Genomic DNA, 22,689 nt, shown 5'->3' on the forward strand with positions numbered 1-22,689 from the left:
AGTAGCGTCCTCAGGCTGTTCAGCCCAGAGGGTAATTCGGAGGGGCTGCTGCTTGGAGCGTCGGAGATGCTTGAAGATAGCTGGTTGGGCCGTTTGCGGCGTCTGCCGCGGCTTCATATAGAGGAATATGGTTGTCCAGAGGGCGCTGTTGGAGTCGACGAGGGTCTTCCATGCCCGACAAACGAGTCGGAGGCGGTAGTGCATCCGCATGCTCCTTCGTAATATCTCATTTCGCGTCTGGATATTGAGGAGAAGGAGACGGTTCGAGCTCCACATCTCGACCGGATGATGTTGTGCGCTGTCGAAGTCGAGCTCGAAAATGAGGCCCCAAAGTTCGGCTGGCATGCGCAGACAGAAAGCGCTGTCAGGCTGCTGCACGGAAGGGGCCCAGAGCTCAGAGGCAAACGTGAAGCTAGAAACTGTGACAGTACATACAGGCCCGGGGAACCACTATTCACTCAACCAGGTGCAACGACTACTACTCTCTGACTCCAGGCCAGCCCCAGATGGTGCAGGCGGTGAACATCCAGGCTGGTGGAGAAACGATGATTGGTTTGGGCCTGGAACGGTGAACTTGAAGTCGTGGCCGTCTCGGAGCTAGAAGAAGCTTCAGAAGATTCAGATAGCAAAACAAGAAGAAGAAGAAGAAGCAAGCCTGTATCTGGCCTGTATCGCACCTTATAATGACTTGAAGCTCAATGAGGTCATTCGTCCAGCAACACCGGTCGAGCCAAAGTCGATCCACATGCTGACATGGGCAAGTGTCAAGGAATGAAGAGCGAATGGGACTAATAAGTTTCGTTAGAACCAGTGAAGTCGGGCGGCAACTGGAGATACGCACCATAGACACCAATAAAATGCAATCTATTGCTGCAGACGTGAATGGGCTATTCAATCTTTGGTGCGCTCGTGTCGTTGGAGGATGAGATTTCAGGCATCATCGAGCAGGCAGCGGCCTCCTCAAAAATGTCCTGTGCTGACGAAAAGGGAGTCTTGTCGACAGAGAGATCGCGACTAAGAACGTCAGAGATGAGCATCAAGCAGACTCGGAAGCGCCAGTAGCTTTACGCACCTTGATTACCAGCGCCATACGGGACGGCTCCTCCCCATCGCTTCTCCCATATTCTCCATCGGGTCGGCTCCGGGCTACTCCCCCTCGATTTGGCCCCACAGAAAGGCCACCAAGCCCGTTGTGCCTTCCGCTTCCCAAGGACACGGCTGGCTTCGAATACCGCGGGCCTGAAAGACGTCAGGCGCTGTGAGAGCGACGTAGTCGGCCGTCGCATGGTGGGAGTAGGAATAACAGTGGCAGGATTTGCCGCCGTCTGGGCAAGAGCTAGCAAAACAGGTCAGCACAAGAGAAGTTGCACTACTCAAGGCCAGGCACCTCCCCTTTAGCAAGCGAACGAGCCGCGGATGGCCTTCGACGGTGTCGGACAGCGAGGAAGAAAGTAAGTACATGGTCGTGGTGGAGAAGAGAGAAGATAGATCGGCGCCGGCCCGAGCATGTGATCTCGGATCTCCTTCTTCTCCCTCCACCACCACGACCCGCACGACGACCCTTCTCCTCCGCTCTGACACGTCCCCGGCGAGCAATCCGGATCGTCGTTCGCGGCGACACGCAGTTGTGCCCGACTTCGAGTGGGATTCTCCCTCCGGACACATACACCTGAAACGAGGCCCCCGCCCTTCTTGTAACCCCACAGAGACACACACGGAGGGAGTAAGAGTCAAAGCAGGGATTCGAGAGCCAGAAGGTGCGCTTAGCGCTGTCTGGTCTGTTAGCCAGCGTTTGCTAAATCTCCTCGTAGCACCCACAACGGGCCCACGACACGAAAGCCATGACGACTACCGACTCCACATAGCCCCTCGCTGCCGTTCGACGGCTTCTTTCGTTACATCTCAACGCTGGAGGATGCCTCGTGGTGCCTGACACCAGCGACAACAAGTCAGTATATCGCCATTTTTCTTGTGTTTTCACATTGAATAGCCCGTCTTCTTTTCAGACCGTTTTGGACTCGAACTGCTGTCGCATACGAATACATACTGCGGGCAGCGCAGTGGCACGGCGTTGTGCTGGTGCGGCATGACGAGGGTCTTGCTAAAGGTGTGTAACACCGGAGGCAAACACCCAGGCAGTAGGGCGCCTAGTGCCTGACAGGCAGTAGGCGCACTGTAGGCATGGTTTCGGGGTCCCTGTCCATTGCCGATGTTTTTTTGGGCTGGAACCCCGGGAAAACGAGGGCAACACGATGACAGGCACTAGGCGCCCTACTGCCTTGGGTCTTGCCTCCGGTGTAACGACCATCGAAGTTTTACGGCGCATTTACTGACTTCTTCCTCGACAGACAAACGGCAAACTCTCTCGCTAACTGGAGGATTCGAGGCCAACACTCTGATGGGGTGTGATCCACGCTGGCGCTAAGGATGTATCGGGCAGTGTGCGTGAACGACCATACCCGCATGAGTCGTGTCGCTAATCCTTTGCGAATCCACCCAGTTGTTTTATCCTTCATATCTTCTTCGCACACAGCTCGCGCAACCTCCATTCTTTCACCAACACAACTGGATAGCTGCGCGTGCATTGTAGAAGAGGAGGACGGACGTAAGTTGACTGTGCGAGAGAACGACAAGGTGCGTTATTACTATTCAGCTCCTTGGTTTCTCTTAACTGCTTTCGTAGCTTCCGCCACAGCCCAACGGAACGAGAATCATGTACCCACTCGCCAGCCGCTCTCTTTTACTACAACTTCTCACTCGCTGCTCCCCACGACCATACGAAAGGCTGTCCGTCTTGTTCCTGCTTGCAAACGATGGAAGAAAATTGACAAGGAGGGGTTTGCCTTACCTGCGTGCTTCAGCAATTCGGAAATTCTCCTTGGTCGCCGCGCCTCAAGATATACTTCCTGCGAACGAAAAAAACCAGAACCTCGCTGTTTCAATGTTCCAAAGCTCTTCACGGAAGGCAATCCTGTATCCCCAGTCCAGCGCACCGACTGCAATTGTCGCGTCTGTCCCGTCCCGCCCTCAGCACAGCACGTGCCGTCACGCGTGACTCGTCACCTCATCCGACGACACAATAATACTCTTCAATGGCGCGTCCTGCGGCGCTATCGACCGGTGCTCGTGCTGCTACGATATACTCACATAGTGTCTATTTCTTTTGGCCCGTGCTAGTCGGGTTTAAAGCCTTCGCTGGACGCGTTTTTGTGGACTCCGGCGTGGGCTTGGTCGCGAAGCTGGGAATCTGCTGGGAGAGGGGATGTGGTCGTGGGGAGGGGGCGTATATGGATGTGTTTGTGGTGCTTTTAGCGCCGCGGATTTTGTGAATGTAGCGTTTACAGTACTGAGTTCCTTCATGTAGAGTGTTTCTGTTTTAACAAACAATATAGTATCTGTCTTGAAGGCGGTCCGATGCCCGGCGTTCAGCGGAAAACTCGAGGAGGGCAACGTGTCAGTGGCCGGGCAGGATTTATGCTGGAGTACTTGCAGTGGGGAATTCTGCCCTAAATTCTATGGTCTCGGAACGCTTTAACAACGGCACTTTTTTCTTGCTGTTGCGTTAGACATATATTGAGTGGGTATGTAGACAGTTGCATACTATTGAATTACAGACAGTTTCGAAGGAAATTTGGACACCTGTAGCTGTAAGATCTAGGCAGTGCTTCTAGTGGCTGCTAGCACCCCCATTGCCTAGAAGGCTAGATCCTACTAGTCTAGCAACTGCTAGCAGAACTAGGCTAGATAGTGCTTACAAAGTCATCAAAAATCAGTATTGATACATCAAATTGATTAATATAACTAAGATATTACTATATATAGAAGTTTAACTCCTTTTCTTCAGGCCGATGATCCGGTATATAGTGAGGAAGGCCTGTATCAATTACTATCCTAATTGGGACAGGAATGATGTAGTATCATAGAGCCATCAAAAATTAGTGATGGCGATCAAAATTGGTACTACAGTGCACTGATAATGATAGATTCAAACAGGGAACAAGGACATTAAGGGTGAAGCTCCACCTAGTTGAAACTGGGACTTGATCTTCATATTTTGCATGGCATAAAAACAAAACCCAGTGAAAAATGTAGCTGGAAGTGACAAAAAATGTAGTCAGATATTGTTGCTTGAACTGACCGAGGACGGTCAAGATTCATGAAAAGGGGAGATAATGAGCCGTCAATATGACCACCATATGAAAAATAACATATGGACCCCATAAATTCATTTTCATGCACAATAGCTATGGAACATATGAAGAATCTCAGAATAAATGTTGCAAACCTTTGAATCAAATCTATATGCACCCGGCCACAAGATCTAGGCCTGCTAGGCCAGGGACTAGTCTAGACTCTGAACCGAACCAAGGTAACATGTCCATATTTGGCAAGTCTGACCCAGGACCTATATTAGAACCTTCCAGAAGCCTAAACTAGAACGTTCTAGAACCGGATCAGTGGATCAGGTCACATCATCACGTATTATGTAATTAATTTGAGAGTAGTATATAAGGAGGCCTGTAAAACCCTAGATTAATAGATTAGCCCCCCTGGGTGTGCCTACTACCATTGTCACATCAGTCGGGTTTTGTCACACTTCACATATTGTCAGGTTAAGATAAACGTCAGGTTAGGTTAAGTGCAAGTGCAAGTGCTAGGAGAGTAGAGCCATATTGCTCCTCTCAAATTTCAACTCCTCACCCAACATCTGCTGTTTTCCAGTTCATCACAGTGAAAACTCCAATACAAGCTTATACAACATTCCAACTGTCAACTGATACTAACCAGAACATCTGAATCCGAGGGCCAGGTTTGGTTTGAACCCGGACCGGACCGGACTGAACGCGTTCGGCGTTCAGGTTTGGCCAAGGCCGTTTCCAAACCAAACCTGGCCCTCGGTTCGGCCAGGTTCAGCCGTTTTCAGTCCAAAAATGCCAGTTCGGGGCTGGTCCGAACCGGTGTTCAGCGAAATCCCGTTTTGAACCGACCCGGCGTTCCGGCGTTCGGCGTTCGGCCGAAAAGGGCCAAGAACCAGACCGAACCGGACTTGGTCATCACTAGATGCGTGACATCAGCAGCCGAGACCTCTGGTCTTGGTGGGTGTGGCATGGTCACGTGTATGGGTTTGATTGATTGATTGGTGGGTGGTAAGTCGCGCTACTTAGATGGCTGTCTGTTCTGTAGCCAGGTATAGTGCTTGGAGGTGCACTGTGCGGGCTGAACCAAGGCCTGAATCCTGTACCTTTTTATGTTATTTGTAGCCAGCCTGGAAGAACGAGGCGGGTATTGCAGAGCCAGGCGACCGACTCAGTCCGGACCGGACATCCAACAGTTTTGCCGAGGGCCTGGTGCTAGTCCGGGCCGGGTCCCACAGTGACTGCGCTTCGCAAACGATGGTCGCCGGCATCAGCGAATCGTTGGCTGGTGTAACGCTAACTGGCCTGGCCAGCCGACACGCAGAGCGGGGATGATAAAGTACTTAGTATGACTGCTGCATTGTGCAGCATGTCGGGAATGCCTGCAGGCCACACGGTGTCACGGTCGGCCGTCAGATGGCTTATAAGCGGCCCTGGCGCTTGTAAGATGTCACCAGCCCCTTGGACTCTGACCGCGGTTTGGGGTTCTCCCTGGCGGTGGTCCAGAGCGTGTCGGCCCTTACTGCTGCGTCGGCCATCACTGCATCGGCCATTATCGGATCAGCCATTACCGGATCAGCCATTACTGCATCAGCCATTATTGCATCGGCCATTACTGCGCCGGCCTTTTGCACACGTGACGCTTGCAAGATTCGGAGTCGGTCCGACTCAAGCCACGGCTGCCTAAGTTCGGTCTGGCACTGGCATTGCTGCATATTGCAACCCACACCAGGGTGTCGGCGGCATTTGTTATTGTTAATGTCACAGCGTTACACTGTTTCAGAACACTGCTTACTCAGCAATTGTCTGAGTAACACTAACAGGCGGCGAACCAGCAGCATAGCACAGTCGGTCTACCAGCTGTCTGGATGGCATTGTAAGGGCAACCCTGGAGACTCCGACGAAAGCCTAGCAGGGGAGGATCCAAGACGTGAATAAAAGCTACAGGAAATACACGGAGGGACCGACCTAGCAGGGGAGGATCCAAAGAGAAGAAACTCTAAGGGTCTGCCTGCTAGGGCGCCAACTATATACTGGTCGTCCGTAACTGCCGACGAGAGCGCAGAAAGCCTGAGCTGAGCGGCGTTGCAGGCTCTGTCCCAAGGTGATCGTTGGGAGGGTCTTGACGGATCAGTGATTGTGCGGGCGAAGGAGGCCGAGGACGAGGGTTGGGGTAGGTCGGAGCGTCCGAGGGGGCGCCGGTCGGATGTGCCTCGGATGCGCTCGGATGGTCTGAAGGAGGCCGAAGTGGGGGTTCCCCTGACAGGCATATGACTATGGTCAGGCCCAGTTTCAATGGGCCTTGAAGTTAACTTGAGCTTAGGTTGGACTTGCACCAACTCCAAGCCTCAAGACTGGTCTGGTGTGATGCGTGACATCAGGTATCAAAAGCTTTGGCTTGGGCTAGCACCGTCACGTGGGGGAGTTCAATGTTGAGTCGTGGTGATTATTTACTTGCTTGCTTGCTGGGTGTGTGGGGGAGCTGGGGGGAGGGAATACTGACCCATTTCGATCAATTCAGCGGGCCTGTGACCCGTGACCGTTTGGCCGAAATGTCCATTCCGGCCACAGGCCGAATTTCGCGTGACCTATTACCCGATTGGGAAGTTCGGCGCGCGCAGGCGCCGAAAATTTCGAAATCTTCCCGATTAGGACAGTTTGGGACCAAAAGATTTGGCTGTGACCCGTGACCCGCCGAAATATTTCGGCCAAAAATCCGATGTGACCGTGACCCGCCTAATTGAATGAAATAGGTCAGTATCCTACACTGATCTGGAAGTCGCAGGTATTGGCCCTTGTTGCGTCACTGCCTCCGTCTTCCGTCCACACTTAAAGGGCTCAGTGTGATGGGAAGGTCATCCCGGCAGTCCGACGCGGACACAGTGATTGCGCCGAACGCGAACCGCGGTGCCCGACCCGACAGGCTGCTGGCGCAGTTGCGCTCACGCTGCCCGTCAATGCATCATATCATGATTGAGGTTCCGCTCCTGCAGCTGAGGTATTAGACCATGCCCATATGCACATCTCTTTGTAAAAATCCACGAGGCTCTTCAGTGCTGATCTCAGTGGATCACTGGGCATTGGAGTGAAGGAGACAGATGATGGTGTCCGACTCGGACACAGACAGGCTACGTGTGGAGCTAGCTCCGCCGCTGGTATCTGTCGCCGCACGCGGGGACCATTGATGCATCCACACATTAATTTGGCAATTAAGCAGCTCAAGGCACATAAGACGCTCTCCCGGGGCTAACGAACAGCGTCCCTGGCAGGAGACGAGATGCAGGACCCGGGACCAGTCCGGTGCCCCACCGACGCCAACAAAACGGTACGCAGGTGGGTCCCCATCCCGAGGCACCTGCCGGGCGGGCTGAGGAGTGCGCCGCGCCGCGCGGACGGCATGTCCGTGATCCCGCAGAACATGGGGCCGCGGGGATAGATGCTTGAGGGTCGAATGCAGATGCAGTATGGTGGAACACACTGTCGGTTGATCAGTGCTTTCAGAAGACCGATAAGGTGGAAGAGCACACTGAGCATTGGAGAAGTATACAGTGCGGCTTCTCCGAGGTCAATCTGCTGCGCGCATCATTTGGAGGCGCTAATGGACAGCGTTGTTGCCCACGGGCTGCATCGCATGAATACCGGTGCAGAGTGGAGGAATAAAGATAGCGCACTGCTTGCGCAAACAGCCCATGTCCGTGTTGTTGCTCCACCGCTCCAGAACATCTTGATGAAGACGCCAATGACGTCAGGGCAGCTCGAACACGCCTCCGAGTTAGGATGCTCTTCAGCGGCGCGTCGTCGAGTTGATGTCGATGCGCCGGTCGGCAGCTAAGATCGTCGTGGGGAAGCTGGACGCGGCCGCAGCGATAGCATCCACGGCCCGGCCACAGTTGGGCATAAGCCAACCGCAAGCGCCGGCGGCCACCAATCCGCGGAATCGGTAGCCTGGCAGGCGCCTAGTGTGATATTGTGTCAGGTGTACGGATTATCCTCCATAGCGCTGAGGCGGATGGCAAGCAGCACCACGGGCACGATCGTCTCCGGATGGCCAGCGCGCAGACCCGTTAGCGTGAGCTTTCAAGTTGCGTCGACGTTTGATTTGCCAAGTCCGGACCCACAGAGTCGGAATCGATGCGCCGGTGTAAGTCCTGTGTTAGCAATTTCGTCTCAGCGGAGAGTCTCAATACAGATTTAGACTCTCGAATAAGTTGGCATCCAGAGAAGGAGTTGTTGGGGCATGTGTATCGGCTAGTGTTGCGTAGATCTGCCCCTGAGGCTGGCATTTTGCATCGAGACGAGTTAATTCGTGTCCTCGACAGTGCTGTTGCACACACGCTGCATAGTTATTAGTATAAATACCGGACCGGAGTGGAGGAACAAATCCGAAGATGACCACTCTCCAGCGGCAGGTCCATATGCTGGAAGATGATGATCATTGTCGATGTGCGCAAGATGGTGCTGACCGAGTTGGGCGTCAGGAAGCTGAGGTGGCTGCGGCGCGGGCATCAAAGGACTGCCAGTGGTTGGGCACAAGCCAAGGTCCAAGCTTGCAGCGGAGGAGAATCCAGTATGGCCCAGACCACATTTTGCATACCGCGGGCAGCGGTCCAAGTTCGGTTGGGAAATCCGAGGCAGTTGCTAGTATTCCTGCTCGGGTAGAGCATACGGTCGATTTGATGACTGGTGTCTGAAGACAGAGAATAAGCTAGGATAAGAGTGGGCTTGTAAAAAAGGTGCGCTCGGTCAGTGATGTCGGGAAAGCGAGGACAGCGTAACACGCCAGGCAAAGATCTCCAGCAGCACAGTGTCGCCACAGATTTAGACTCCCGGAGAAGTTGGCGACTGGAGAAGGGGTGGTTGGCGCATGCGTATCGGTTAGTGTTGCCGTAGCATTGCGCCAGCTGGCGCCGCAGGTGTGCTGCAAAGGCTGGCATTGTGCGTCGAGATGGGCGTCAGGAACAAAAAGGGAGGCGATTGCGTAAGATGTGACTGGGCGATCACATCATGATTAGCTCCGCGCCGGGCACGCCCGATTGGCTGGGCACACGTGTGCGCTGTCAATATGTGGCAGCGCTTTCCTCTCTTCACTTCCAGCTTGGCTGCAACTGGTCGCTCCATGTTTCCGAACGAACTCTTTCACGAAGTGCTCAAAGATGTGTCGCCCGCCCAGCTCAAGCTCGTCGCTCTTGCTTCTCGTCGCCTGCGCCTGCTTGCCCGCCCATTCCTCTACAGCAAGCTTGCCGTGAAGCCATATGCGCCCGCGGAGGAGCGCATTGCCTGGTCAGGCGGCGCCATCCTTAAGCTCCCACCTGCTCATGAGGTGGTGGATGCCATCGCAAAACTGGCCTTCTTCATGTCCCCCGCCATTGCGCCCGTATGTGCACTGCATCAATGTCGCCTGGGAGGAAGTGAATGGCTTCGCCGAAAGAAGCAGAGACGCAGTATTCAACGATGTAGCCGGCACGCACACCATCTGTGACGTGCTATTCGCCGGCATCTCCAAGTTCGTTAACCTACGCAAATTCTATGGCCACAGTCTCATATTCACGCTCTCTGCGCTCGCCAACCTTGCGCAGGTCCGCGGCCTGATTGAGCTGGATCTCTTTGCCTGTTCTGTGGACTCCGAGATCCAGGCATTCCTTCGTGCCGCTATTAACGCACTCGACATCCGTATCCGTGTCTCAAGCGTCAAAGTCGCCACCTCGGCAGCATACAGTCCCACGTGCACTCTCAGAATGGTTCGCTCTTTGAGCCCATCACACTCTCCGCGGTCAGCCTGGACATGGATCAACCAGTGGAAGGGCTTACGAGTGTGCTACCTCACGTAAAACACCTGGCGCTTAGACTCTCCGAGGGCTGCGGCGCGTTGCTAACCTACTCTGGCTGTGTGCAGCTGCAAGCGGCCTTTCCCGCAGTTGAGCAGCTTAGTGTCGAGGCGGCACTCTATGTGGACGATCCGGGGCTGCCGTGGGATGGCCCTAACGGCGGCGAACCGTTGTTTCCCGCTGTATTCAAGCTCACGACCACGTATGAAGCCAGTGAAGCTTTACCCCTCCTCCTGCGGATTGCACCGTCTATCCACACATTGCATGTCGAAAACGCTGATGCCACAAGCTTAGTGTCCGTGCTGCAGCGCAATAGGCAGTGCATCCCCGTGACAATCACGACACTCACCCTCGAATGCGACTCGGAGGACGGCGATCTTGCCGTGTGGGGCGCGGTCTTTGCACATTTTCCGCACCTGCATACCCTCGACTTCACCGTAACGATGCTGTCCGGACGCGTGCCCGCCGTAAGTGAATGTCTCCTAAGTGTCGTCATCCGAACTGTGCCCATACCCTACTCAATACTATCACAGCCTGCCGCCTTCCTCACGGGCTTCCCGGCTAGTCTTCCCTTGGGTTTGCAGCGGCTCGAAGTCAAGTACTCGGACACGAGTATGTTCTCTCGCCGTGGCCCCGGAGCGGTTCCTCGTCCGACACCTTGGTGATGCAGACAGGACAAGTGCTACGGAGGCAGCTGCTCGCCGTTGCCCCAATCTGAGCTGGATTTCGATACTTGCACCACCCTTCCATCTCAACCTCCAGTGGACAAAGGACGCATAATCATGATATAGACACATACGAATTGAGCACACCAGATCACAAAAGATATTCAATATTGATAAACGAGAGAATGAGTGGCATTTGTATTCTTCCTTACTTGAGCTGATCTTGTGGTCAAAGGAAAGATAGGGGTGATATTGCACCGAGTCAAAGGATGCCCTGATCCAGCGGCGGGCGACCATACGTCTCCTACACCAACATCATTAGTGCATTATCCACCTCATCATTGGATAGAGAAATACGCACCGGCTCCTGCGGGTGGTTACCCAACACAGCCTCGATCCGCGCCAACACCGCAGCATCCAGCTTGGGCAGGACCTCAAGCGCGCCGAGGTTCGCCTCGAGCTGTGCGACGGAGGACACGCCGAGGATGACTGTGGAAGTGTGGCGGTGCGCCGCAACCCACGCGAGGCGCCAGCGGTTCCGCCCAGAGTTCAGCAAGTCGGGGAGAAACGACGCACCCGCAGCAATTTGGCTGAGGAGACGCACTTTCCAAAGCAGCTCTTCGCCCTGGGGACCCTCCGTCGCCCCCGCGGAACATGGGCACGGTGGCGGCGCGTGCCGTCTGGGATGCCGTCGTTGTACTAGCAAAGTTAGTTTACGTGTTAGAGGGTTGAGGAGGATATACCTTCCCCGTCAGCAGTCCGCCCTGCAGTGCAGAGAATGCGGTTGTGCCCAGGCCGCACTTGGCGTACAAAGGGCTACAAAGTCAGCATTAGCTACTGCTGAAGTTTGATGGTTGCCCACGCCACGCGTATTCCTTCTCCGGACGTTCGCGGTGGAACATGCTATCGTCTCCTCAGCATTATTTCGAAGGAAGAAAGAAGATGGCGCAGACTTGTGCTTGCACTGCTCCGCGATCGGGCGCGATGAGGTTTAAGCGCGTGGCAACATCTGTGCTGCGGGTAAGCGACGGGAGGTCTCGGGAGAGGTACACGCTCACGATGCGCCTCCTCGATCTGGTGCGCTCCACTCGGAGGTGCCCCAGTAGAAAGCCTGCGTGTGAATCTTAGTGGATATGGATAGACAAAATCCACCACTCACCCAGCCCTGGTCGATAACATAGTTAAATGCGCCGGACGATCTCCTCCATCGGAACTAGCCTGCGTCAGTTGACCTCCTTATGGCGAATGTAAGAAACCCACCGGTGGTATCGCAACGATGCGCGAAGATGACGTCGACATAGTCCATCTGGAGCCGTCGCAAACAAGCCTTCGTGCCCTCGATAACGCTGTTGCCAGTCAGAGTTGTAGGAAGGAAAGGAAGGTGGCGCACTGTTTGTGCGACAGCCCCGTGTCGTTCGGGCCCGTGCCTGGCTCGTGGCTCCAGAATATCTTGGTTGAGATGACGAGGTCCGTGCGGCGCCAGCCAAGTTCTTTGATAGCGTGTCCCCTGATTTTGCTGGAGTCAGAGAAAGCGTGGTCAGAAGGGAATCTCAGGGAACGCACATTTGCGCTCAGCCGCACCTTTCTGGTAGTCCTCCGCGGTGTCGAACATGTTGATCCCATTCTCGAAGGCGGCCTGCATGATGTCCTTGACGCTCTGCCGCCGACGACGGAGCCTCCGAGGGTGAGCCCTGTCGAGAGCTCAGCTAAAGCCAATGGGGAATGCGCAAAGACGGACAGCCGCCGAGAGAGAAGAGCGGCACGCGCAGACCGCTGGGGCCCAACCGGCGGAAGGGCATCGCTTTGCGTCGAAGACGGGGACTGGAGAGGACATGGGGGCAGGTGGAGAGGAGTGGAATGGGAATCGATTGCAGCGTCGGCGAACGGGCCGGTGGTGTCTGGCGGAAGGCGGAGCGCCGTCGGTGGGGGGCAGTAGACCTATTAGTGAAATGAGCGATTGGCTCTGCGTGATGAGCAAGACATGGGTAACGCACCGTGAAAAACTTGAACACGCGTAGCGACTATCAGGACCCAGTTACGCGGACGAAATAGCACACGCACCTTGTCCCCCCCGGTTGTGCCCTGCTGCTTGCCATCCGGGCCGTCCGCGGCTGATTTCACGCCGCTTGTTTCCGCCCAGTAGAGGCCGCCACCCTGGGTGTCAGACTCGCCAGCGAAAAGTGAGGGATTACTGGGGAGTAGATCAGCGAAATAGAGACTGAATGCACAACACGCACCTCAAGCCACGCCAAATCGACCGTCGCAGCCCATCCCTGCTCCTACCCGGGGGCCGGGCATCCCTGCTCCGACCAGGGGCGGGACCGTCTCCCCCGGCACATGGAAGGAGAAGACAAGGCGTGGCTGCTTACGTGGCACTGGCGATCGGCATCAGGTCCGGGCTCGGCGGCCGTGACATCAATCTCTGGTTTCTCCCCCCCCCCCCCCGGGGGGGGGGGGGGGGGGCCGCGACCAGGCCCTTGGGGCCGACCCCTTGCAGCTGGGGCAATGAGCAACATTTGGGTTATAGCCCAGAGGGGCAATGCACAACATATGGGCTATGCATATATTTTGATATATTATATTAAGGGAACATGATATGACTAATATAAGATCATATATAGGAGGGTAAATCACCATTTCTTCAGGCCAAGACGTCGGTATGTAATATTATGGGCTTAGTGTAGCACAAAAAGAGAATCAATATTAAATCAAGTGGGGGTGATGTAAGATCACACAGGCATCAAAATCAGTGATCTCTTAGGAAAATGGTTCCACAATCAATATACTACATTAGGAACACTGATCCCATCACCATTCACCTGACATAAGACACTAAAATAGTCAAAAGAGATAAAAGTTAATAAAGAAATACTTGCGACAGAGAAAACTGGGTTATATCCCATATGTTGTGCATTGCCCCTTTGGGCTATAACCCAGATGTTGCACATTGCACTAGGGGTTCCAGCTGGCGGGCCACGCGCACGAACGACAATCCGAGGCCCAATTTCTCTGGTGCATTTCTACTCCAGACATCGCCCTGCTCGTTCTCATAACTCGGGCCGGCAGTGCGTCCAGGACTATGGTCGAATGCCACTCCCCGTGCTCGTCAGCTTTCTTGCTCCACCCGCTGCGCGCGCCGCCGCCGCCGTTGCTAGCCGTTGCTGCGCTGCATCTACAAGTTTGCCACCCCCCCACGGCTCTTCCTTCGCCTTAGAAATCCAGCCCTCGGGCCCGGTCCACATATCCCCTGGTGTGTAGCTCCGGTCGCGCGTTCGCCTCGCGGACCGGCTCTTGCGCGACACGTCAACGACACTGGCCCGCGCTTTTGCTTCCTTGCCGCCAGTATCTTGACGCCCACGACAATTGTACTTAACGCGCTGAATCTACGGATCCTCTAGTTTGTCGTCCACTCAACGTGCACTTACCAGCAAGCTCTTCCGCACTGAGCTGTCCCCCCGCATGACTGTGTTTTCGGCAACGGTCATTTGATGCTTGTCATATCTATTCGACAACATGCTGGAATGCCCTGTCGTCTTACCAATCAAAGAAATATTATCGAGTTAGGCATGCACGAGTCCAAACACATGTCCGAGTCGGCGATAGATTCAATCGCTGGTCCACTGCAAGTCCAGGAATGACCCACGGATAACTATCTGCCGTAGACCGCCACACCCTTTCAGTAGTTCTGCCTGGAGCTCATCCGCGCTTGGAAGACGGCTCAATCCCACTCTTCCCGTTTGCCCCCCGGGAAGGACAGCCCTTGAGGACCAAATATGGACACGGAGACTTTCGAGAGTGGGCGGAAGGATGGTCGATAGGCTGGCGAGGAAGTGAGGGGCCTGGAGAACGGTGTTGATAGGATCAAGGCCGCAGATAACAGGACAGAATTCACCTCGCTTGGCCGAGAATCACCGCTGGACTCTTTGACACGGAAATCGAGGGTGCGCAGGTTCGGGAAGAAGGCAAGGATCCCGGACCAAAGGGAGTAATTGCCATTATCCGACTGCAATGCTACGTTAGTTATCGTGGGCGGAATATACCTCTCGATGCGCTGGAGCGTAAACAGCAGTCTCCCGGCAGCTTCATTCCAAATCTTCAGTTTGTTCACAAATGGTGTGCATGGGAGAACTGCAGGCAACACTTTGCAGGCTGTGGTCAGCTCGCGCACACACGGAAGCACACAAGCTGGCTCGCTCGCAGGCCATCTCTGTGTTATAAGGCCCATCGATGACCTGAACGCACAGCTGTTCGAGTCCCGGGAAGGTGCGCGGCAGCTGCTCGATGCCAGAGTGGGTTAACACCAATGAATTCTGGATCCGCAATACAAGATGTCGCACCCGCGGGAACACGACATCTTCGCGCGACAACCTGGCAAGGCTGAGCAGACGCTTGTCAATGCACCAAGTGAACTTGACCAGCATGGCAAGATCGAGGATGTGAATCCATGACCAGAGATCCCCTTCTGGCTCCGAATCTCCAATCGCAAATCGGAAAACCAACTCAGAGACGGGAAGTCGGATATCGAGTGCACAGGAAGCTGCAGGAAACGCACCAGCGGCACCACTCTTCCACCACATCATTCTCTCGTCCCTGGCCGCCGCTCACTCCTGAACTAGGCTTGACGGAGCAACGCCCTTGCACGAACAGTATATACCACCAGCCACGGTATGGCTTGCCAAAGCGGTCCCCACCCGGGCCGTCGCGGGTCAGGAGAACATCTGTCCAATGAGCCCAGGACCCTGCGCGGAGCGGAGCTAGCGGGGAACGACCCCGAGCGAGTCGAGCGGGGCATCAGGACGGTGCAGGCCTTCGCGTTGAGGGTTAGGGTCACGCTGGCAGACGGCCTTCTTCGCGGTGGGTCCCTCCGCTGTGTCGGCTGTGCGTGCGCGGGACTTATCTGCGGAGGTGTAGCTGAGCAAGCGGCACCACCCCGACGTGCCCGGCCACCAGTCGACGCCCGGCGTTCCACGAGGTTGCGGAGGCGTATAATGTCCTTCACGCCGGCGTCCACGAGGTTGCGGAGGCGTATAATGTCCTGCGGGACGCGGTACTAGGTGTGCCGCATACGGTTGATTTCGTGTGCTTCACAGAACTGAGGAGACTGTGACAGACGCGCATATGACAACACGCTTCCGTGTGAGAAGTGGACGCACTTGAAGGCACTGATAACTTGGAGGATTCCGATTCAATAGTTTACAGAATATTTTCCACTAGAAGGACTACCAATCATTGTCATATTTCCCTGGGGCGCCCGCTGAGCGACGCTCCGCAAGCATTTTATCCACGCGCTCCCAGAACCCCCGCACTAGTCGCGCCGCCTGTCCACTCATCCTGCCACTCCGGCCAGCCGATCCCCTGGTGGACCAGGAGGCACGCAGGGTGCTCTATGAGGCGTTCGTCGAGCGGCACCTTCCCACGCGCTGGTAGGACAGGACGAATACATTCAACCGCCGATGTGGATCCGACAGCACGTCCAGCAACATGTCGAGCGGTGGGGCGTCCCTCTGCAGAATGTCGTGGTACCACTCCTTTGTATCGATGGCGAGATGCGTCAGCGCACGAAGCGCCAGAAGCGGCGGCCAGACTTGCGGCCAGCGGTGGTAGAACGACAGGTGGAGGTGTGTGATGCGCGTGAGCGCGGAGAGGTCGGGAGATGCGGTCATCATGTAGAGCGAGAGCAGGTTCGTGGTGAGCCGCCGGAGGTTGGGCAGAGTTCCGAGCACGTCTGCCGTGCTAAATATGAGACCACGCGGTAGAATGACAACATCTTGGAGGTGGGGGCAGGAGTTCAGAATACTGTTAGTCTCAGACGAGGAGAGCTCTCCGTCGAGACGCAGACCGGTCGACTGCGCGATGAATGCCTGCCGGGCGGGGGTCTTCGATGAGCGCCCTGAAGGCAGACGGCGACAAGACTGGGAATGGTGTATTGAGAGTCGGACCAGCCTCCGGATCCCGAAGACTCAAGACGTTGTACAGCAGCGGCTCCACACTGGCGGCCACAGCTGGTCAGCGAGAGAAACGGACCAAAGTACGCATTGCCGGACGCACCACTCTTTCACCCACCACGCCACGCGCATCAACACTGGGATGCCCCGCGGCCGCTGCAGCGCGCCTCGCGGAAGATGTGCAGCTCGATCTCGCGGGGGAAGGGCGGGTCGTCCATGAGAGTGAGAAGCAAGATGCGGGGATGAGTCAGCTGGCGACCAGGGGAATCAATCAACTGGAAGCGCCAGTGTTCCGCAAAATGCTGTATAACATCGCTGCAAGTGCCTACCAGCGAAAGACGCGACGCCGATGCGGGACAACGCTGTTGGCAGCCAGATGCCAGCGCATAGTGGACGACGCAGAGGATCGGTCGAATAACGGCGACTGCACCATTCTTGGGGGAAAATTGGCAATATGTTGATTAGTAGTGCACGGATACAACAACGTCTATTACACTGACAATGGGTGAGCCCCAATTACTAGTATCAAGTGCACAACACACCTTGTCCCTCTGCACACGACAACCATGAGACCCGCCGAGACGGGTCAAGGAAGATAAAAAATTGTGCCACGACGACGGACAAATACGATGTACAAGGAGCCGCGTGCGCTGGCGCCCACCCGCCAGCCACATTTTATTTTTGAAGCGCCTGATCCCATGTCCATCCTGCCTCGAAAGCAGGCTGTTCCTTCCTCGACACCAGCGCGGGCCACCGAGGGCAGAATCGCAAGGTCGGCTCAGACCGTGTGGGGGGAAAGTGGGCGGAAAAGAAGGGCGATGACCCGTGTTTGGCGGGCGGCGCACGGACCATGCTGATGCACGTGCACAGGGAGCCATCAAATTCATGTCCGTGGACACGTTGGCCGTGAAGGTTTTTGGGCACCATTGTAGTCCTTTGAGCGCAGAATGCTGCACTGTGTCCTCCGATACCCGACTGTATTAAGCTGGAGAAGGAGCTTGAGAGCAAGACCTGTCTTTCAAGTTGAGCGCAGTGGCTTGGCATCCCAGTCGGCTGTCACACGCTCAGTGACGCTCTCACGCGGCAACCATTTCTCTCCTAACAACCGTGTTGCCCAACGAGCTCCTCCTCGACGCCTTCCGACGAGCGCCAAGGGATGACCTGCACAATGTCGCCCGTGCATCGCGGCGCTTCTGCTCTTTGGCTCGCACACTCCTACTCACCAACCTCTCGTTCCTGCCCTATACCTTTGACGACGGAGCAAACGCAGCAGTTGGAGGATAAACTGGGACTGTTTGGGTCGAATAGCGTGGCGCTGTACGTCAAGTGCATCTCTGTCAACCTGCTTAGCTGCTACTCTGGGTATTCGTACAAATTCAGCGATGTCAGGTTCAGCGACGAGGACGAGATTCATTCTATGCTCCATAGCGTACTCACGACACTCCCCCCGCCGGCAATCTTCGCTACTTCAAGGCTGAACAGATAGAATTCACGACCAGGGCGCTTGGTGCGCTCGCCCAGCTACAATCACTGAGACATTGTTCCTCATCAACTGTGCAATCCCCCTTCTCTCGCCAGCTCTATGTTCCTCCAGAAAATATCCATCAGCAGCTTGATACTCGCCGACTGCAGCGAACCGAGCTCCTGGCTGAACCTTGTAGCCTCAGCGCGTTTGCGCGCTGCAGATACGATGGGAAGCAGCAGCGCCAAGTCTGGCATTACACTGCCAGGGCGGAATTGCCGTACTCCGATATTCCTGAATACCACCCACCTCACAATTAGTATCAGAGGCTCGGAGACCAGTGAACTCGCCACCTTGCTCAACACCGCCTTTCCTAGGCTGGAGTCCCTGATACTCACGACCGACAACATTCCCTCCCCGGTAGCCCCTCCGGACCGCGATTTGCCATGCACATTCCGTACTTTGACACAGTTACAAGCCACGCTTGAGCTGGCATTGCTTATCCTTCCGCTGGCCAACATTGACAAGCTCACGCTACTGGGACCCGATACGCCAGCCCTGCTGCTCGCCCTTGCTGCCCTTCCTACGCGCACTTGGAGCAGTCACGGATCTGACGCTTGCAGTGCTAGAGGGGTGCGACACTAGCAGCAAGCTGGCATCCATAGCCAGCTACTTCCCTGCATTGGATCTTTTGAATGTCCACCTCGCATTTCACTATGGAGACGAATATGTACACTCGGTGGGTGCCTGCGATATCGACAAGTACAGTATGAGGGGTGACGAAATCAGTGGGACTGGGACTGGGCCACCCCAAACCAGTCCTACTGATCGAGTCAATCCCACTGATCAGCCCTTAAGCAAGGGTGATCAGTGGGATTGATGCACCGACGCATGCTTCCTATGACCTCGGGAATCAGCTCAGGATCAATTCACGAGCTGCGCAGCAGGCCTCCGCGGCAGCGTGGGGTCCGGGTGGAAAACCCCGGCCGCGCCGCAACTACGTGATAAAAAGCTCCAGAGCACCTAGGAAAGTGAGAGAGGGGAGGAGGGAAGAGAAGAGTGCTCCGCGCAGCGGGCCCTGCGGCGAGCAGAGGCCCCCGGCAGGGTGGGTCCAGGGCAAGGCCCTCGTCCTCTCTATCGTTAACGTTTTCTTGTTTGCTGAGGCTCTCCAAATCCCCGTTAGATCCAACGACAACTGGGAAGGGAGCCTAACCCGGGAGCATTGCGCTGCTCGGAACGCCGCATGTCCCACGACAACAACTCGGACTACGGAAGCACATTCGTAGAGCAGCTTTGAGCTGATTAATCTCACAAAACTATGGATTGCACGCGCTAATGTCCTCCCCCTTACACTTCATGTGACAGCCTTTCTTGATTACGGCGCAGACATTACTCCCGCTGGTATCTCGCTGGCGAGACGTCTCACTAAGCGTGCCAATGGAGACGCTGGCCCAGCTGTTTTTGGCTGGATCACAATTTCCAATGCTACAGCGTCTTTCGATTGCGGCGTCCGAGGGTGACTGGGAGTTGAAACGACTGCGAATCCTGGACGCACCGGAACTGCGATCCCTACAAATACTCTCAGTGGAGATCATTGCGCTGCATCCCTCCAAGGCGCCATTTGCACAGCTAACAACCTTGTACTTCAAACGCCTCGCTGGAGTCTCTGCTGCCTTGGACATCTTGAAGCACAGCAGCAGCCTTCAACAATTCTAGCCTGGTAATCACAATGGCTTTGTCTAGGAAAATTGTCTGACTTTGACCTCAGAGCGACGAACATCTAGTATGTAGTGCTTTTGAAGTTTTCTCGCTTAACCCTCCAAAGGCGCCGGCAATTATGACATGTAGATCACGCTTATCGAGATGGATTTCTGTATGGACGGCGCCATCCTTTCCCATTCGAAACTTCTGCTAAGCGTCAAACAGGACACCCCGACATACTCAAAATACGCGGAGATTATTGCCAGTGCGTCTACTTAACCTGCTGCTTGTACCCCACTGACCGCGCCCAGCATTGTGCGCCTGCGCCGAGCAGACCTCATCAGAGTCATCTGCCTCCATGGATGACTTCCCCGCACGCATTGTGGTAGTGTCTCATGGCCGCCACGCCGCCACCACGGTCACGCGCAATCCACGGGTCGCGCTTATCGGGCGATAACAGCCACCTCTCATTTACTCGACATCTCAATTCCTATCTCCTTCCTACTCCACAACTATCTCAAAATATCCGAACTCGAAGCTGCCGCTGGACGCACAGAGCTAGTCGGACTGGGTATAAGACTTGGCTTGGTCCCCCAACGTCTTCGCTGAGGGGCAGCAGCGCATTCCCATTCATCAAAGTCCAAAAATGGTTCTGTGTGGACATGTGGTCAGTGTAGAGCCAGGATCTCTTACACATGGCCAATTTAGTTTTATTTCATTTGTTTGTACCCCTTCCGATCACATAGTTACGGTCTCAGATTCGGATAGGAGAATCTTATCTTCTTGGCTTCCCTCTTTCATCTCGGAGTTTTGAGCCTGCGTGAGCGAAAGCGCAGAATAGCGAGCGCAAGCCAGGATATATTCACCCAGAGCTGAGTACATTTCTCCAGAACTACATCCACCCTTCTACTCCACCCGCAGCATTAACTCGATACGACCTTGGCCTCTACAGTAGTCCTCGCTTGGACCACGTTCGCCTTCTTCAGTGGAGCCCACCGCGAGGGGGCTGGTATTCCGTTATCGAGAACTATAAACGCTGCGTTATCCATCTTGACCCCTAACTCTATTACTCACTTCAGCCGCTAGCGAAAAAAAATGGCGACCCCAATCGCAACCGCGACTCTTCATACCCCCATGCCGATTCCGCGCTCGCAGAACGCACCCAAGTTCAATGGACAATACGCCAAAGACTTCCTCACCCAGATCGCCGAGTGCGGCATACAAGCCGGTATCGTCGATAAGGACCAACTAGTCGACCACATCTACAAATACTCCAGTGACAGAGTCAAAGACATCATACGATACATACCCGAGCTCGACATAGAGGCAGCCGGCAAGACTTGGAACGCCTTCAAGGCACTTCTTGCTGTTTATCCTGACGAAGAGTCAGCACAGAACTATACGGAGCAGCAGTTGAAGGACTTTTGCCAATCCAATGCCGCTAAGTCTCCTTTTGTTTCCAAGCTCGCCGTTGACACATATTATCGAGAATTTCTGCGGATGTCAGGAAACCTAGTCAAGAAGAAGCGAATTACTCAAGAAACAGCGAACTACATGTTCGTAAGTGGCATTCCGACATCCATGAAGGACTGGTTTTACCAGCGTACACCAACCGCGAATCGCACACGCGATACGGCGCCGCCGACCCTTGTGGCCACTGTCGATATCTTGAAGAAAAGATTCGATCCTGATTCGCTCATCTTCGAGCCGTGGAGCGAGAAGATCTATAACCCAACACAAGCTAAGTTTGATGAATTCGGTAACCGAATTGAGACTACTCTTACCCCAGAATTCCAAACGCAGCCAGTAGCACAACCGCGACCGGTCCAAATCCAGCAGCGACCTGCTCAGGACCATGCGCCCGAGGCGCCCACAACCTCGACAGACTCCCAAATCGCCGACTTGACGCGTCAGCTGGAGCAAATGCGACTCCATCTAGCCGAAAGACAACTAGCTACAAATGCGGGTAAGCGATGCTTCGTGTGCGGAAAGGTCGGCACTCACCAATTACATCCTCGTTACTGCCCGGAAATGCGCGAGCTCATCGAGCGAGCTCTGGTCAAGATCGACCCGAATACCCAACGGTACGTCCAGATGGATGGAGCTGATCTCCCAAAGATTCCCCAAGGATGGCGCGGAGGTGTTTCGTCCTATATGCGAGCACGAGCGGACGGGCGCTCAGGCAGCTGCAACCCATTCAGCAGGCCTCGCGTTTGGATCTACCCAAGTTTTAGATAACGACTTCTTTGCCGCCTCGCCGCTCAGCTACGACGAGCAATTAGCCAATCCCGTTACCCGAAGCGGAAAGGATACGAACCGATATAACCCCGTGGGCCAACGACCGAATGCGCCAGCAGCACCAAAATCACCACATCGTGCTCCTCCGCAACCCCAAGCACAATCAGAAGCTTCAAAAGCACCCGCAGTCCGAGCTCCAGCCCCGCCAGTCGTTGATAACAAGATCCCGACTCCACCAAACCCAACTAACCGTAAGGACGGTTGGAAAAATGCTCACGGCCGCGAGTAGGAGGTCAAGGCGAAGATGTAGTCATGAGGGACGCGAGTAAACCTGCTCAGGATAAGTTTCACATTACTTCCATGCTCCAAGAACGAGCTAACCCACCAGGAATCCTAGAGACCATCCTAAAGACGAATGTCTCCTTGCCCATATTCGAAATTATCGGCGCGAGCCCGGTTCTGCAGAAGCTCATGAACGAGCAAACGCGAGCCAAGCGCGAGTACTCGAGTAAACAAGCTGAGTATTCCTTGTACGAGGCCGACGAGTTGATTCGCTTGACGTCCCAGATTGAACCCAGTGAGCCGAGAGAAATGGTGGTCGAGCCTTCGAACGAGCTTGAAGACTTGCTCGTCCGATACAGCAATGCGGTAGCTAAGGCGCCCCCGCCAAGTAGGTTCTTTGCAGATGACGACCGGCACGTTGACTGTGACGGTGGG

The 22,689-nt window shown here is 55.0% G+C and overlaps 1 protein-coding gene across 1 annotated transcript; it reads right to left on the reverse strand.

Moving 5' to 3' along the window:
- Nucleotides 1-10,888: 10,888 nt before the first annotated feature.
- MIND_01430100 (Aldo-ket-red domain-containing protein) lies at nt 10,889-15,206 on the reverse strand (the record flags this gene model as incomplete). The annotated part of the gene is made up of 17 exons (XM_037370682.1): nt 10,889-10,930; nt 10,988-11,325; nt 11,370-11,390; nt 11,437-11,529; nt 11,580-11,635; nt 11,685-11,737; nt 11,786-11,839; nt 11,887-11,972; nt 12,017-12,133; nt 12,190-12,317; nt 12,365-12,564; nt 12,621-12,647; nt 12,688-12,817; nt 12,864-12,905; nt 14,299-14,465; nt 14,519-14,754; nt 14,795-15,206. 17 exons carry the CDS (start codon nt 15,204-15,206, stop codon nt 10,889-10,891), a joined length of 2,202 nt encoding a protein of 733 aa, XP_037212904.1.
- Nucleotides 15,207-22,689: the final 7,483 nt, after the last annotated feature.

This window comes from Mycena indigotica (genome assembly GCF_014461135.1).
Source record: "Mycena indigotica strain 171206Taipei chromosome Unknown Mind.scaff0021, whole genome shotgun sequence".
Classification (NCBI taxonomy): domain Eukaryota; kingdom Fungi; phylum Basidiomycota; class Agaricomycetes; order Agaricales; family Mycenaceae; genus Mycena; species Mycena indigotica.